At 37.9% G+C, this 18,238-nt stretch overlaps 1 protein-coding gene across 1 annotated transcript in view; it reads right to left on the reverse strand.

The window, feature by feature from the left end:
* The window catches only part of LOC115760380 (hemicentin-1), a 697,894-nt gene that overhangs the window by 393,957 nt on the left and 285,699 nt on the right, over positions 1-18,238 (reverse strand). Inside the window, exon 7 of the mRNA XM_030701676.1 lies at positions 13,491-13,642. Within this exon, the coding sequence (XP_030557536.1) occupies positions 13,491-13,642 (152 nt within the window). The remainder of the gene's footprint in view (positions 1-13,490; positions 13,643-18,238) is intronic.

Here is an 18,238-nt window from a genome sequence, read left to right on the forward strand (position 1 = left end):
AAATTATACATTTGTCCGAGACCAAGCGCTTGTATATAAGTGCACTACACGCATGCATATACACGTACAAAGCAAGCCAGCTGCAGCCCGTTTAATTTTATGTTCCGCTTTGTGCTAAGCGGTGGCTCTGCAATTGTTTTTGTACACATTGTTCGTTGGCTTGTTTCGGTCAAGAGACGCTCACTCCCCTACGCTTGTTTGATCAGGTATATCAGTTTTTGAATTCGTTTGGCAAATTCGATTTAATTTAAATTAATAATTATTAAATCGAATTTAGAGTCAAATATGGCTACCAAAAAAAGTTTTGACGATTCAAAAAAGAAACGCAATATGTCCGTTATAAGCATAATGCGTTTAAATGATCAAATAATAAAGGTTAAATTAAACCTAGAGCATACAGAGTTAGAATGTAGATAAGAAATGCTTGCCTCACATATAGATACAGCGTTAAAATATCAGACTCGAGTAGAAACTTTTGACCCAGATTCTGAGTATTGTGCCGAGCTCGAAGAACTTTGTATAACTGCATAGTTCGTCTAAGGTCCGTTATCAAGACATTAAGTCCTGCAACGTCTATAGTCATGCTCGTTGCGGTTCCAGGCACACGTCTTTCACATTTGGCACTTCCCAAGTTAAGTGAAAAATACTCCCAGCTTAAGAATTTTATCAGCCTGTTCGAAAATCTTGTTCATAACGATCATGCGATCCCGAGCATAGAGAAATTCAATCATCTTATCTCATGTCTCTCAGGTGAAGCTCTAGGCTCTGTTAGAGCGTTTCAAGTCACCGAGGACAATTATTTAAAAGCATTGGACAGCTTAAAGAGAATATACAACAATGAATGTCTTAAATTTAATGAAAATATTTCCGCTCTCTTTAGCCCGCCACAAATATAGCAGCCTTCTACGGGATCATTGAGATCAATAGTTGACACTGTCTCCGCCATCTATAGCTCGCTCCTGTCAAAAGGTGATGACAAAAAGATTTCTAACGCGATTCTCATTCACTGACTGACACTGACACTGACATTGACTCAATGAATGGGAGGATCAACTCGATTATGCAATCATTCCACTATGGAGTGATTGTGAAACAGCCTTGAATCGTAGATATCAACACCTTTCTACTGAAGAATCAACCAAAGCTTCGTCCGAAGCCAGAGTCAAAGGCGGTTTACAAAAACGATAATCGTGGTTCGTTTTCGTGTTTTGTGGCTAGTGAAAGAAACGATCAAGTGACTCCAAAATGTTTATATTGCGGTTCCGAAGGCCATTCGATATGGAACGTCTCAGCATATGCCACCTTATCGGTACAGCAGTGGTTTAAGTTCGTTAAGACGGCTCCTTTTTGCGTCAATTGCCTTCGGAAGGGGCACACTGTTGCCAAATGTAAGGCAAACAAGTGCAGAGTATGCAGTCGTTCTCATAACACACTTTTGCATGGATACTCTGCCGTTTCTAATACTCGAGCGTTACCACCATATTTTGACTCCGCACAGGATCAACCTTCGACTTCCCATGCTATGCATGCGAATGCGCAGTCGTTAGCGTTAAAACGAGAAGTGGCGAGTTCGTTTTGGCTAGAGCTTTATTCAATTCTGGATCACAAATTAATTTTGTAACAGACGAGCAAGCACAACAATTGCAGCTGCGTCGTGAAGAGGCCAGTATCAGCTTACTTGGGAGTGCTCAATGCAATACTTAAGTAAGAAAGAAGATTCATACAGTGTTGAAGTCGCGAGTCAAATTGCAGTGAGTTCTCGTTAGATTTGTGGATTTTGAAGACCATTTCGGGTTACCAGCCTGACCATACGGCCAATTTCAGTGGCTGGAATATCCCTGAGAACCTGCAATTGGCTGATCCATATTTTCATAAGCCTCAGAAGATCGACATGCTCATCGGAGCTGAGACGTTCTTTGAGCTTCTGTCTGTCGGTCAGATCAAACAAGGTCGGAATTGTTCGATTTTGCAAAAGACACTCGTTGGCTGGATTGTATCAGTGCGCTACACGCCGTTAAGTCATGAGAAGACTCATGCTGTCAATCTGAGTTGCCAAGAAGAGTCTTGTATCTCGATAGACAAAGCATTGCAGAAATTTTGGTCATTGGAAGAGTTGCCTTCAGCCAAAAAGGTCCGAACAGTTGAACAGCAGTTATGTGAGAGCCATTTTCAAGATAATTTGGAAATACTGCCGTCAGTGCGATTTAAGCAAGTAAGACTGCCATTTAAATCAGATCCCAATTAGATTGGTTACTCCTTTGAGCGTCGTTATTTGTCGCTTGAAAGACGCTTGTCTCGAGATCCTGAGCTTATGCGCATGTACTTGGAATTCATCGAGGAATATTTAACTTTAGGTCTCATATCTGAAATAGATGATCAGATTCTAAGTACTCCACACTACTTCATTCCGCATCAGTGTGTTTTAAGACCACAAAGCACATCGACAAAGTTACGCGTTGTTTTCGACGCGTCCTGTCGGACATCGTCTTAAATTGCGTTGAATGACCTTCTAATGGTTGGACCGACCATTTAAGAGGAGCTGTACTCGACTCTGCTTCGATTTCGACTCCACAAATATGCGTTGACAGCTGACATCAAAAAGATGTATAGGCAGGTGATGGTGCATGAAGCAGTGTCGAGAAAGAACCCATCTGACTCTTTGAGGTCCTTCAGGTTAAACACCGTAACTTACGGCACTGCGCCCAAGTGAGATGAGCGAGTAAGCGAATGAAGATACCTTTCAATTCAAGATTGACGATTCATTCATGGGTCTTAGAGCGACAAAACGGAACAACCCACTTGGCTGCTTGACCGCTTGGCAAAAATCCTACTCCAAGAGCTCTGGCTTCAGAAGTTAGACTGGAATGAATGTGTTCTTCAGAGTTTGGATAACTCGTGGCAGCAACTGAAATCAACTTTGATTCAGTTGCAATGAATAAAGATGCCACGATACATATTTACAGAGCCAACATCAACGTTCTAGATACATGGTTTCGCCGACGCCTCAATAAGAGCATTTGGCGCATGCGTATATATAGGCAGCCATACTGCAGTAGGCTGTCGTATTTCGTTGTTGACATCCAAATCTAAAGTAGCCCCTCTCAAGACGAAAACTCTTCCCCGACTTGAGCTGTGCGCGGCTCACCTTCTCACAGATCTTTGTCATCGAGTCAGAAATCTTCTAAGATTACCGATTAAACGGACGGTTCTTTGCTCTGATTCTGAAGTCACGCTTCATTGGATTCGGTCACATCCTTCGTCTTTGGCAACATTTGTGTCAAATCGAGTGGCTGAAATCCAAGAATGGACAGAGAAAACTGAATGTAACTACTAAGCAAAACTCAGCAGATTTTGTTTCAAGAGGCTGCGATATTGATGAATTACTTGCATCGGTGTGGTTCGATGGGCCTTTAATTTTGAAGGAAGCAAGAGAATCCTGGAATCCTGAAAATAGATGACATGCGAACTCTAGAAGTAAACAGCTGTTGGACTAGCAGCTATGGTCGACGAACCACATATCTTGGAAACTATCGATAGTTTCCCAACGTATGCCAGGCTGCTGAGAGTGTTTGCTTATGCGTTCCGCTTCATTCAAAAATTTAAAAATCGCTCGAAAGGACAGAAGCTTTCGAGAAAATAGTTGAAGTCATCCAACGAGTTGAATTTAAAGATAATATAGATAGAGTTCGAAAGGGCTCACGCGTGGGTCATAGCCTGCAGCATGTTAATCCATTTCTACATGAGTATAATGGATCTTGGTGCTCCTTTTCACTGTCGCGAGTAGAGGGACGATTTATAAATGCTCCTATTTCATATGATGCCAAGTTTCCGCTACTTTAAAAAAAAAAAAACTTACAATTCGCTAGAAGCTTTATTAGATACCTGCATTTGACGAATTGACTCGTTAGTCTTCCTCGGGAGCGACTTTGGCTAATCAACGCTCAAGAGGTGTGTCGTCTGACAGTGAGATCATGTATCAGTTGCTTCAAATGCAAACCTCGTCTACTAACACAATTTATGGGAAGTTTACCAGCAGATCGACTCTGAGCACTCCGCTTATTTTCTATCTGTGGCGTCGATTCTTATGGCCCAATTCGCACGACTTTTTGAATGCGTAGAAAGCCTTCGTATGAGTCGTACATAACACTGTTAGTTGGCTCGGCTACCCATGGAATGAAGCCCCCAAGCGCTTCATGTCGGCAGGTGTTGGTGCAGATCCATGTATTGAATTAAGAATGTGAATGAGAGTGAGAGCGCAATAAAGCTTTATTACTCACTTTGAAGCGAATTCGCTTTGCTTCGCTGCCTTAGCGTAATGTAGGCCTGCAAGTTGTGAATTTACAATTAGTTTAACAAATTAGACATATATACATATATTTACAGGGACATGTTTAGGGGTATTTATTTTAGTTTGTGACCTATATATATTGATCGACTAGGTCAGTTGGGTAGGTCCTCTTCAGTCGCCTTCTTATTAGCTTAGTTGAGTAGGTCGCCGCTTGCTGTTGTTCGCGTGTGCGAATAAACCATTCGGCTCCAGTATTTTGCGCAAGGTTTTGGCCTGAATGATGCGAATTTTGTTCAGGTGCGCCGAACATTTCGTGGTTTTTGCGATGATTAATCGAGATTTGTATTGATGTTGGGAAAAATGTGAAAGTATCATAACCATAAACAGCTGATATTCCAACGAGGGCAAGCGCAAACTTTAAATAAGAAATTTAAAATTAGAATACTCCCACAGTTTTTAGAATTTAAACATGGTGAAATGTCGGAAAGAGTATGTAAAATGGAGCTCTTATTTGGATTTGGAGGAAAAACTTTCAGGCGCTTATGTTAGTTAAAGCAACTCGATCAGCTGTTTATTTAAAGAAGCGGTACTTTTCCCACTCACATGTTAACGACAACCGGTGGGACACTAATATGTGAAATTTGAAAATGTGACATTTCTTAAGCCAGTGGACCGAAGCTATAAGAAAATACTCGCTCTTCCAACATCTTGATGTTGGTTTACATATGAAGCGCTTGCTTCTTAATTAATTTTTAAATTCACTTATATAACAAAATCAATCTAATGATAATATATAATATATAAAACGTTCTACTAATTTTACATATGCAGCATTATAAATTATTTCAAGCATGTAATTCATATAAATATTAATAAAATATAATTCTTCGTGGTCATCTAAAGCCTTCTATGCCTAAAATGTATGTTTTGATGCACAAATAAATTAATCCCTTTTTACCCATTTTCAATGGGTTCAGGGCATAAAACCAAAAACTACAGTTTTTAATTCAAGAGTATGCAAAGATTGTAATAAATACTTAAGTATTAGATTTAAACGATATATATATCAATAGAATAAGTGAATTTATCGATGTTGGGAATAAGACAACATCCGTAAAAAGGAGGGGAGACGGCACGAATGTTTGAGCGGTTGAACTGAATGGACATTAAGAAAAGTTGTGAATACAATATAGTGAACTCGTTTGAAAAACTAAATCAGAACTAAGTACTTTATTTCTTAATATCATTCTAAATATAGTGTTTTTGTTTTGGCGGGCGCATTAGTGAACGTGCGTCAATCCAACAATTGCGTGCCGCTGTAAATCAGATTGTTAATATGGAAAAGGCGGACAATCTGGTCGATGCAGAGGTTCCAAAACCAACTAGTGGAGAATGTGGCCTTGTTGTCAGATTTATAGACAAGTAACGGCGACAACTTGGCGCCGGCCTCCGATAAAATTCTTGCAAGAAACAAAATGGCAAAACAACCGTTATGTACAGCACACTACTCAAACGTCGCCAGTGTAGACCAATTATGCTATTCGGACAACTATGAGACCGAAATGCAACATTTGGACCTTTTGGAAAAACTTTTTTCTTCTGGAAAGCGAGTTGCTGAGCTACAGGTGGCAGTACAGAAAATGGAAATCGCCGCAAATCAAACTGAGCCAATGCAAAAAGTTGCCTGGAGTATCAAAGATGTTAAAGCTTTGGTACGTTCTCTCTCTGGTGACGATAACTACCCTGTGTCAATGTGGACACGTGATTTCGAGGACTTATTTACGCCAAGCATTTGCTGGCCGGATCTGCCCAAATATATATGCACAAAACTGGAATATTAACTTGGAAGGACATGAAAGAGGAGTGAATCCACACCTTTAGGCATAGAGTGACAGATTGGGACATTGAAAGGCAGATGGAGGCAAGAAAACTAAAAAAGGAGAAAGCACTCTTTAGTATTCCGTTGCAATGTGCAGCCTTGTTATGCAAGCTGAGTTGGCAACGAGTGACGTTATTCAGTTCATTGTTGCTGCTGCTTCTGTGAGGCATTGTACATCGCTGCATGAATTGCGTGAAAAGCTCCTCATTTATGATCAGTTTCGAGAAGTGGCAGCAGTTGCTATTGCTCGAGCTGAAGGTAGCGGAAATCCTAAGCCGAGGACATTTCTGATTCAACAAGAAATAAGGTGCTTTAACTGCCGTCAGTTGGGGCATCGGATATCTGATTGTAAGCAGCCCAAAAGACCCGAGGGAGCCTGCTTCAAATGCTGGAGCACCGAGCATCAGTATCGTCAGTGCCCGCGGCAGAAGGTTAATGTCTGCACAGTGATGCCGCAAGGAATCCAAATGTGGAGAAAAATTAGAGGAGTGTACGACAATCGCTATGACGCCGCTGATTGATTTATGAGTAGCGCCTGGTGAGCAGACACATAATAATTGTGCTTTTATTGATACCGGTAGTCTAGTAAGTTTCATTGATGAATAATAAGTTTCAAAATCTTTAGTATTTAGACCATGCTTTGAAAAGTATTATGGATTAGGAGGGAAAATTATCCCCATTAGAGCCATATTAATTTTGTCACGAAAACATATTTGATTTTATTTTATGTAGTAAGATCCAAAGTATTACCTAGGAAAGTGTTATTTGGCCGTGATTCTTTGACAAAAATTAATATTAAATTAGTTTATCATAATTAAATGAAAAGCACGAATGATTATAAACAATCTTTCTTCACCAATACTATTGAAAATAGGAAAATAAGTAACCTACCGACCAACAAAATAAGTTCAGCCACCACTCCATTGCAACGATAGTCAAACAGGCGATCAAAACGACAACTTTGATGAATAAGGCGCTAATATTGATATTGAAGCAAATGGAGAGTATAATGTCGGGTCAGGTTTTGGTATGCAGAGAACTGATGAATGCACTTTACTAGACTGGAATGTACTTAAAGAACTTATAAAAAAAATATTATACGACCCAGTGCGACTCAATATGCATCTCCTATTGTTTTGGTGAAAAAGAAATCGGGAGAAATTCGTATGTGTGTTGATTATAGAGGCCTGAATAAACTTACTGTTCGTTACAACTTCCCACTACCTCTTATTGAGGATTGCTTAGAGTATCTAGAAAATAAACAATGTTTTTCGGTTGTTGATAGAAGAAAAATCCGTGCAGTATACGTCCTTTGTAGCACCCCAAGGTAGGGACGAATACCTACGAATACCATTTGTCCTTAGAAGCGGACCAGCTATTTTTCAGAGGTTTATTTTTGATGTGTTTTGGGATCTTATTAGAGCTAAGCTAGCGTACATGGATGATACTGTAGTGGCTACTAAAACTGTAGAAGAGCATATGGATATTTTGGGTAAACAGATGGATCGAATTAGTGAATATAATCTAGAAATAAACCTAAAAAAGTGTACATTTTTAGAAAAGGAATGTGAATTCTTGGGATATAGAGTTAATAAATACGGCATAGCACCAAATAATTCCCATTTGGAGGCATTAAGAAAGTATCATATACCGCATAATCTTTAGAGCTTGCACTCATGCTTGGGTTTTTTTTTTTGTTCTTCTGCCGTTTTCTGTTTTCATTTGAAAGAAATATTGAAGAAGAGCGGTCCTTTCCCTCATAGCAAAGAGCAACTAGAGGCATTTAACGCTCTTAAATCAACATTGGAAAATCCTCCGGAACTGGCAATATTCAATCCCAATAGAGAAACAGAGTTGCACACTGACGCAAGTGGACACGGTTTCGGTGCTGTATTAATGCAAAGTCCAGACGATGGAAAAATGGATCCGGTAGCTTTTTATTCTGGCAAGACTACAGCTGGTGAGTCCAGATATCATAACTTTGAGTTTGAAACTCTTGCCATTATTTACGCCTTACGACGTTTAAGGTTTTATCTATAGCATAGAGCATTTAAGATAGTCACTGACTGCAAACCCTTAGTCAAATAGCTAAAAAGCTCTGGAATTGGATAATGATGACTACCATAATGAGCATAGACCCGGGAGTAACATGTCACACGTGGATATAGAGAAACCCGTAGTGAAAGCCATTCTGAAAAATGTAGTGATGAGCATAGAATTAACCGTAGAGATCAGCATAAAGGTAACCGTAGGAATGAGCATAGAGTTAACCGTAGAGAGTGGCATAGAGATAACCATAGAAATGAGAACATAGACAAATGTAGTGATGATCATAGTGATAATTTGAGTGATGTCTATAACAATAATCATATGAACGGCCTGGGGAGAGAGGTAAAGAAAAGTTGAAGACATAGAGAAAAAAGTGAGTAGCAGACATATTGAAGAAATTGAGCTTTTAGAAGAGTCAGTACTGTAAGCTTTGCCAATTGTTAGCGTGGTATGCGTGACGAAAGAAGATATTGATTTAATATTGCAAACTGAGCAGATGAGAGATCCACACGTAGTAAGATCCAGTGAGTTGTTATAGAATGCTGATGTTCTTGCTTTCAAATAAGTAGATGGTGTTGTGTACAAAATTTATGAAAAAGATAACTTGCGATTGTATGCTCCTTCCAGTATGGAAGATCAATTAATTCGAGTAGCACATGAGAAATTGTGACACTTAGCAGCAGACAAGTGTGTTAATGATCTGAAAAAGTCGTATTGGTTCCCCCTTATACGCATTAAGGTAGAAAATTTTATTAGAAATTGCTTGTAGGCCCCTTATCGAGTGTAAATTCTAAAAGAAAACACTCGTTAGTAATAGTGGACGCATTTACAAAGTTTTTCAAACTCTTTGCGTTGAAAAGCACAAGTACACGAGAGGCCAGGGACTCTTTAACGAAATATTTTGAGTTCTATAGTCGCCCTAAAAGAATAATATCGGATCGTGGCACGTGTTTTACTTTTTTAGAGTTTAGTACATTTTTGACAGAACCTGACACAGAGCATATTAAGGTGGCAACAGGCGCGCCACAGGCCAATGGTCAAGTGGAGCGAGAAAACCGTGTATTAACTCCCATTCTCGGAAAGTTGTCGGAACCGTGCTTTAGTCAGATTGGCATAAGTTAATGTATAGGAAGAATTTGCCATTAGCAACGCCGTCCACAGTAGTACGCGGAAAACGCCTAGTATGTTACTATTTGGAGTCGACCAAAAAGGACCCATTTGGGATCTATAAGAAAGATGGCAGGTGAAAATATAGCTAAATCGCAATTGAGAAATGAGCACATGTATAGGAAAAAACATAGAGCTCCTTTAAAGTATAGCTTAGGCGATTATGTTGCAATTCGTAATGTGAATACAAAGCATCAATAAAAAGTTTGCTCCGAAATAAAGTGGTTCATATAAGGTCAGTCGCGTGTTTGAGAATGACCGTTACGAAGTAGTGAACATTGACAACTGCCAAAGGACTCAATTAGCAAATCGAGGTGTCTTAGAGCCTTCGCGGCTTAAGTCATGGGCTAGTAGTGTAAACATAGTATTATCCGCTAGTATGTAAATCTTGGTCGATTAATATTGTCGGGTCGGCCGAATGTAAAGATTGTAATAAATACTTAAGTATTAGCACTAACCATACAATGCATAAATCGCAACGAGGGAATCCCGAGGGTGCCTGCGACCATTGTAGTGTGCCCAGGCAGAGTAAGACTGATGAGAGTGGCAGCCGAACGCCGGCCTCAAAAGCCGAACGTTTAGTGTGAAGCCGCATTTCGCTCAGCGCACAACGTCGCTGCGGCTGATGCTTTTTCTTAATATATGTATGCCATTTTTAAATCCGATGCACAAATCATATGGAAGAGAGTAAGCCAAAGCAATTTCCTGTAGTGTAAGCGAATAAAAAGGCATCTTATGTATATCTTTCCCTCTTGCTCGCGATTTTGAACCAGATGCCATCGATATTTTTTTGCCCACTTCCCTTCTATGGCATGTCCAGTCTATATGCCATTTGGTTAGTGCTTGCTAGTTTAGTCGTTTATTGGTGGGTGTGTCAATAATGTCTATCATTTCCAATGTGTGTGGTTTGTCGTTGTTGTTCTTGTTGTACGATTGCTGTTTCATCAAAATTTGGTGTGTGATTGCTTATCATTCAGTGGGCTATTAATGCTGTTTCAAAAGGTCTTGGTTTAATTATTAAGTTATCTGTAATATTGTCCAACAGTTCTTCCATTATGATATCTGCGATTACTGGAGACCTGTGATACCATTGGCATTCCTTTTAGATATGTGTATATTTTGTCCCCTTATTTGAAATATCGGCTTTCTTCAATGCAGAATCTTACTATGTCCATAAATAGTTGTTTTGGTATACTAGTGTGTTCTTCCAATTTGGTTCATTTTTGTCCGATTGTGTCAATTGCTAATTCCATTGGTATGCTGGGAAACAAGGATCCTACGTCAAATGATGCTAATGTTTCTTCTTCTCGAATGTGGGACTTGTTAACTTTGCATTTTGAATCTACCGCGTTCCTAATGTTGTACCTAGAGTCCATTGTCAAACTTTTTAAATATTTTCATTATGTATTTGCACAGCCCGTAAGATGGAGATCCGATAAAGGAACATATTGGTCTCAGTGGTGTTCCTTCCTTATTTTTTTTTGGTAGTACGTATATCCACATATAAACGTCACTTACCAAATACCATGTGGCGGGGAAAAGAACAACAAGTGCAATAGTGTTTACATAGATACAACAGAATCGAAATTAAGTCAACATAAATCAGACTTCAAATTGAGACATCAAAATAATATACAGAAAACATCACTAATGACCCACTGTATGAGAAGCAATCACACACAAAATATTGATAAAACAACAATCTTACAACAGGAACAAAACTACAAGAAACGACTATGCTACAATACAGAAACAGAAAATTGCGCTCACTTGTACAGACATCTCTTAAACAGCCAAACAGCTTCAATTTCAATATCCACGTGAAAAAGCGCTGACATGTAAAATAATGTATGTTTAATCTTCAAATTAATTTTTTATCGTAATGTCATCTAATTGTTAATTGTTTTTTGTATCTAGGTGTTGCCGATATGCAACCGAAATATATTGGTAGCAATAATTAAATAAAATTGTTTCAGTGTTTGTTTTTACAAACTCGGACCTCGAGCCAGCCAACAAATATTTTAAATATGGAAAGGTCGCCAAAACCATCAATTTTAATCATTTCGCTAAATTTGCTGAGTAGTCACCCGCCATTCACCCAATTTCTAATTTGTCCAAAAAATTTATCGATACTCAAAGTCCACAATAGATACCCAAACTAAAGCGGAAATACCCCGACCCCCGACGACTGCGTGGGACTATTCTATAGCACTTCTTGCTTGGATACGTATCTACTGACACCCAAGGATGTGCGAGGACCTGCACCGTCGCCGCTTCAAGGACCCAGCATTGGTCAAATGATGATCAGCCCTGGACCATGCAAACTTAATAATAACAAGTAAGAGGCTCTAGTCGGGAGTTCCCGACAAGGGGATACCCTGAAACCTTTTCTACCAATACCAAACGCTCGTTTGCTTCAGCGGTATTAAAAAAAATAATGTATAATAAGTTTCCTCGGTATGGTTCGATCTTGTAACAAACCAAAACATTTGCAACCGCCTCAACACAACAGCCACATCAACAGTTGACTAATGAGAAAAAACGGATTAAATAGCAGCACAGACAACAATACAACCGCAATTTCAATGCTGTTGATAGAAGTCAAAGAAGACGCGCATGAATATATGTATGTTCGTGGGTACACGCATACAGAAATTTTTGCAATTAGCGCTTGCTGCTTTAGGTTCGTGGCCAGCCAAAGCGAGCTTTCTTTTATAACTTCTATGTTTTTAGCCGATTTTGATGAAATTCTCAACAGTAGTTCTTATTTTGCTGTAAATTATTTGTATATTCACAAAAAGTTGGCAATACAAGATGGTTTATAATTTTGATTTCTAGCTATGTGATGAAAGCGGGGAGGTGGCGATTAAATGAAAAATACTTGATATATATACAGTTCTAGGAGCTATACGTCAAGTTTGGTGACTCTAGCTTTAAAAACCTAAGGGATTTGCTCAAACAACAGAATTTCGATATCTATTTGTATCGATTACTTCGAAACGGGGTGAGTTATCGGCTTTCGGAAACAAACTTATACTGCGCGGGCAGTAGGAGAACCTATGTTCAAAATTTCAAAATCTGTCATTTGTTCAGACGATTGAACGGTCGAACGGTTTTAACCTCCACGTATAATAGAGTATACGTTATGTTATGTGAAACACGTCTTATAAGATTTTTTGTATACCCTGAACCCATTAAAAATCGGTACAAAGTAAATGTATATTACAGATAGAAAGAAGCATCTCCGCCCCATAAAGTATATATATTCTTGATCAGCATAAATAGCCGAATCGATCTAGCCATGTCTGTCCTTCTGTCTGTCCGTCCGTCCGTCCGTATGTATGAACGCAAGGATATCAGAACCTATAAGAACTAGAGACTTAAAATTTAAAAAAAACAGGATTTCGATATAGACTTTTATCGATTACTTAGAAACGGGCAAGTTATCTATTATCGGAAATAAACTCAATCTGCGAAAGCACTAGGAGGACCTACATCCTAGTTTTCTACGTAAAAACTTATTGAATAGGAATAAGCGATTTGGGTAATGTCACCCTTAATAGTGGTAAATTGGCGAACAACAGTTGTATGAAAGTTTCTTGCTTGCCATTCATTCGGCACCAAACTCATTTTTTCAAATTATTTTAAGGGGCGTTTTATACTTTTGTGAAACACGTTCCTCTTTGGTATTAATGGTGTTCAAAGATTTTGTGTGTGACTCTTAGTGTTCAAATTTATTTCCAAAGATCTATACGAAAAATCATTTGAAATGTGTTTCACACTTTTCGCAGTTTTGTCCAATTTGTTTCAAAACATACATAAGAACACCAAGAATACGTGTTTCAGCGATTTGGGAAATATCACCCGCACCAAACTCATTTTCAATGATTTTTGAGAGTATTCATTTTATACGACACTCGGGCAAGGTTGGGCAATACCCACTGGTTTTATATATTATCTATGCATTATCTGGCACTTTTCGAAATAGTATATAAATTCTTAAATCCTTTAAAAAATATTTTATTATGAATATATAAGACATTAAAATAAATCAAAACAGTATTTCGGTTTCTAAAAATAATAAGTAAATATAATATGACAACTTACTGTTTCGGTGGTTTTTTCCAATCTAACGCCGTTTTGCCACCATGTAATTACAGCAGGAGGCCTGGATCCAGCACTTTGGCATAAAAGATCATATCTGCGTCCAGCTGACAACGGTTGATAAGCGCCAAGCAATCTTATATTCAAAGGGGCAACTGAAATATATTTAATACCAACAAAAAACAGTCAACTCTACTTCTCTGTTTTTGTCTTTTTTTCTAACACCCTGTACAGCAATATAAACAAGCAAGAGGCTCTAGTCGGGAGCTGCCGACCCTGAACCCTCTTCTTCCAACACCAAATGCAGCACGAGCTACGCACTCGCTTGTAATATAGTAATATAAATAAATTAAAAAATAATAAGTTTCCTCGGTAAGGTTCGAACTTGCAGCCTCAATGTTTGCTGCTGCCTCTACTCAACAGCCATATAAATAATTCATTAATAATGAGAAACGAATAAGAATAGCAGCCCAGAAAACAATACAATCGCAATTGCAATATTGTTGATAAAAGTCAAGGAAGACTCGCATGAATGTATGTGTGTACATATAGAAATTCTTTCAATTTTCGCCAGTTTCCGAACACGAGACTAGACAAAACACATTTTCTTTAACAACGTTTGTGTTTCTTAACCGATCTTAATGAAATTTTTAATAGTACATCTTAATGTACTAAAAAATTTTGGTGTATTATAAAAATGACAATTGCATTTAAATTGTGGCTTACATTGGCCAGCAGTATAAATAGTTTTATTTATTTCATGTATATATAAGATGTAGTACCGTGGACGTGTGATAGCTATAAAATATATGATATACATTACTATTCTAGAAGCTACATTTCAAGTTTGGTGACTCTAGCTTTTGTTATCTAACAAATTTGTTTAAAATAAATACGATATCGATTTTTATCGATATAGAAAAAAAACTCATTCTGCGCGGGCACTTAGAGGACCTACAGCTAAATTTCGAGTCTCCAGCTTTTATATGTTCAGAGATCCTTGCGCTCATACATACGGACGGACGGACAGGCAGACGGATAAGGCTACATCGACTCGGCTGTTGATGCTGATCGAAAATTTTCATACTTTTTTTTTTCAAGACATCTTGACTAAACTCGCTATTTAAAGGTTTCATTATATTTCCTAAATTTACGCAAAATCTTGTTGAAAATGAGGTTCTTTTTTCCCTGTGCTTCTTAGATACGGGCAAAGCAGAATGAGCATTATGAAATGGGTCTGGAAGGCTATTAAATCATCGGCGTGCCGAAGATAGCCCTTTTTTCTCGTTTTGCTTAAGCTCGTGAACAATCATTTGCGGAGGCCAGAATTTAGGATCACAAGTAATTGGGAACGGAACTTATGAAACATTAATTCTCAATGATGCTATTTCACCAGGAGTGGAAAAATTAAATTTAGAAATAGATACGTTAGCAGAAGATTTGCTAGCAATATAGATAGCCATCGAACCGCAAGTAATGCCAGAAGAAAGCCGGAACACAAAAACATGCTTTCGAGGGGCAACAACAATCAAAAAAGAAGCTGATGGGGTTGAAGATGAAATAGGGATTGTTGTTAACAATGATTGCCTTTAACAATTTGTGCTGAAGGTGCTGAAGCAGTTTCGCTGACAAGTGCAGGTATTAGAACTTGGTCTACAGGGACTACTCCTGCGGATACCACAAGGTTGATATTCGGATAATCGCTGGGAGAAGGTTGAACGACAACATTGCAGACAAATCCAAGTTGCTAGGCACACGCAATATTGTTTTAAGTGTTTGGACAGATGTAAAGGGAAATGCAAGAGGTAGAGGTGCTAAGTAACTCGAAACTCGAGTCAAAGTTTCTCGAGAGATGCTGAGTCACACTATTATGTTTTACAAATTGATTTCTCACAGAATTATACATCCTGGAGAGGTCAATCTGCTTGTCGATGCATACTGGGCATGACCAACGCAAGCCGTCGCAGCCCTTCTTGACAATGGCAGCGATCTTATCGGAACAACGCCCAACGCGACCTGCTCGTTTAGCATCCATCATATTCTCCCATAGCTCTCTCTTTTCAGCCTGCTTAAACGTGCAAGGTATTTAACTGCACGACATATGACTGGGGTTAACGATAAATATCAACATCAACAGGCCTGCTGACATTGATGGAATCTACGAATTGTAAATCCGGTACAGCCTGTGTGTAAGCATGCATGTATAAACGCACATGTTTACTTAAATGTGTTAGCGCACCCATATTTTAGGTATGGTAGATAAACATACTTAAAACTTTTTTTGTGTGATTTTGCTCAGGCGTTATGTTGTGTTGAACTTTCAATATAACATTCATAGCTGATAAGAATAACGATCATTCAAGATACGTACATACATTTTATTTGCTTTGTCATGAGAGCTTTTGGCTTTATGATGACCCTATCATTGCTGAACACACAAAACTACTTTATTCTAAATATTTGTTGTTTTTTTTTTTTTTTTTTTATTTGCTTGGCTCATTCTCTTTGTTATTAATTGCTAAACTTAAGTAAGCCTTGCAAACACCAGAATTCAAGTTCGTACCTTACTTTTATATTATGTTCCTATTTTGAGCATATTTATTTATGAAAATGATGAACAAACTAGATAACTCTTTGAATTACATTATAAAAATCTAAAATCAATTAATGCTCAGTGCAGCCAGCACCACATGCATGTTTAGGGTCATTAGAATTTTACATGACCGGGCGCGTATAGAGAAAAGCACTTTAACACCTTAGATCTTCTTCAACTTTTGGTTAGTATAGTCCTGTCCCGTTCTCTGCTTAAACTTTATTTCGTATCGACTAGTTCAGAAAGAGGACAAAAACCCACCCACTTGCCCTGAGCAAGGCCGGACCAATGCACGAAACAATGCACAGGAAGCACAGGCGAACAAGCAACAACGTTGCTACAATTAAGGGCCATTGTTGTTTACAGCCAAAGATTGTTTACAGCCTAAACGGGAGCCATGATCTTTTTATGCGTTCGAATCAAAGGATCATTTAATAGTAGGATGTGCAAATAATAAGTCTGCTATGGAAAACAACTATGTAAAATTCTTAAGAATTCACTTTAGTAACTCATTTAACAAATCAATAAATGCAGAATGCTTCATAGACTTTGGCAGCCCTATTTCATTTTTAAAGGAAAAGTTTGTGCCATTAGAAATTAAGCGTATGCCAGATGCGAATTCGTATGTAGGTTTAAATGAAAGTAAACTAAAAAAATTTGGAAAAATCTTATGTTATATGAAGAAACAGTTAATAAATGTTTATTTTTATGTTATAATTGCGGCAAATGAGACTATGAGGTATAACGCTGTGCTTGGTAGAAATTTTATGGATTCTTTTAATTTAAACTGTTTTAAGAACATTGACAATTGTGAATGTGGATAAAGTTGATTATCAGAATAATGTTAAAAATTCTAACATAGCTAAAAGCTACAAGCAAAAACGAGAAAGAAGGGCTAATACCCCTGCAGACCCAACCTTTTCATAATACCCATAGTGCTTTGCCCGTATCTAAGAAGTACCGGGAAAATAGTGAATGCCGAGTTTGGTCAAGATATCTTGATAACCAAAAAAGATTTTTAATCAAAAACCTAGTTTTCGACCGATCGCTCTTATGGCAGTTATATGATATAGTGGTCCGATGTACATAGATAGGATTTTGTATATATATATATATAAGGAGCGCAGTTAAACTAATAAATGCCAAGTTTGGTCAATATATCGTCAAAAACAAAAAATTTGTCCATACAAAAACTTAATTTTTGACCGATCGTTCCTGTGGCAGCTCATATATCATAATATAGTGGTCCGATCCAGCTGGTTTTCACATACATATGTGCTGTGTGCAACAGAAAAAGCGACTTCTGCAAAGTTTCATTAAAATAGCTATAAAACTGAGAGACTAGTTCGCATAGAAACAGACAGACAGACAGACGGACATGGCTATATCGACTCGGCTGTTGATGCTGATCAAGAATATATATACTTTATGCGGTCAGAGATGTCTCCTTGTATGCGTTACACATTTCACGACAAAATTATAATACCCTCTGCAAGGGCATAAAAAGTAGTAGATGAAGCTTCTGTTAGTGATGAATTAGTTAGTGATACAACTGTTAGTACCAAAACTCTTATTGATAAAGTTGTTATTAATGAGATAGTTAGTAATAAAATAATTATTGATGAAATAGTTGGCAATGAAGTGATTCGTATCGAAACTGTTAGCGATGAGATAATTAGTAATGGAGGGGTTAGGTTCGACCCTTATAGAGAGGAAGTGCTTAGTGATGAAATTACCTATAATCTAACCGGGATTGAAAAAGTGATTATAGAAGATAAAGGAAGCAGTGCAGTAACAATTAATAATCATGTTAATGAAACTCCAGCGAATAGGGATACCACTAGAATTGGAGTGTTGGAAGAGAATTTTGATAGGGAGATTTTAACAATAAGTTGTGGGGATTCAAATAAGACAGAAAATACATATATTTTAAGTGAAGACATTAATTATTTGAAAATAATTAGGTTAAGGCGAAAAATAAGACTTGGCTAAGCATATGATTAGAAAATGACAAAGTATTTAATTGTACACCTAGACCGCTATCTTATATGGAAAAAAAATTACAAGAATATTTGGACGATTACTTAAAAGAGGAAATCATTAGGCTTAGTTGTTCAGAGTATGCATCGCCCATAGTACTAGTGAAGAAAAAAAGGGA

Source organism: Drosophila novamexicana, unplaced genomic scaffold (genome assembly GCF_003285875.2).
Source record: "Drosophila novamexicana strain 15010-1031.04,08,12 unplaced genomic scaffold, DnovRS2.1 tig00000434-arrow-pilon, whole genome shotgun sequence".
Taxonomy (NCBI): Eukaryota; Metazoa; Arthropoda; class Insecta; order Diptera; family Drosophilidae; genus Drosophila; species Drosophila novamexicana.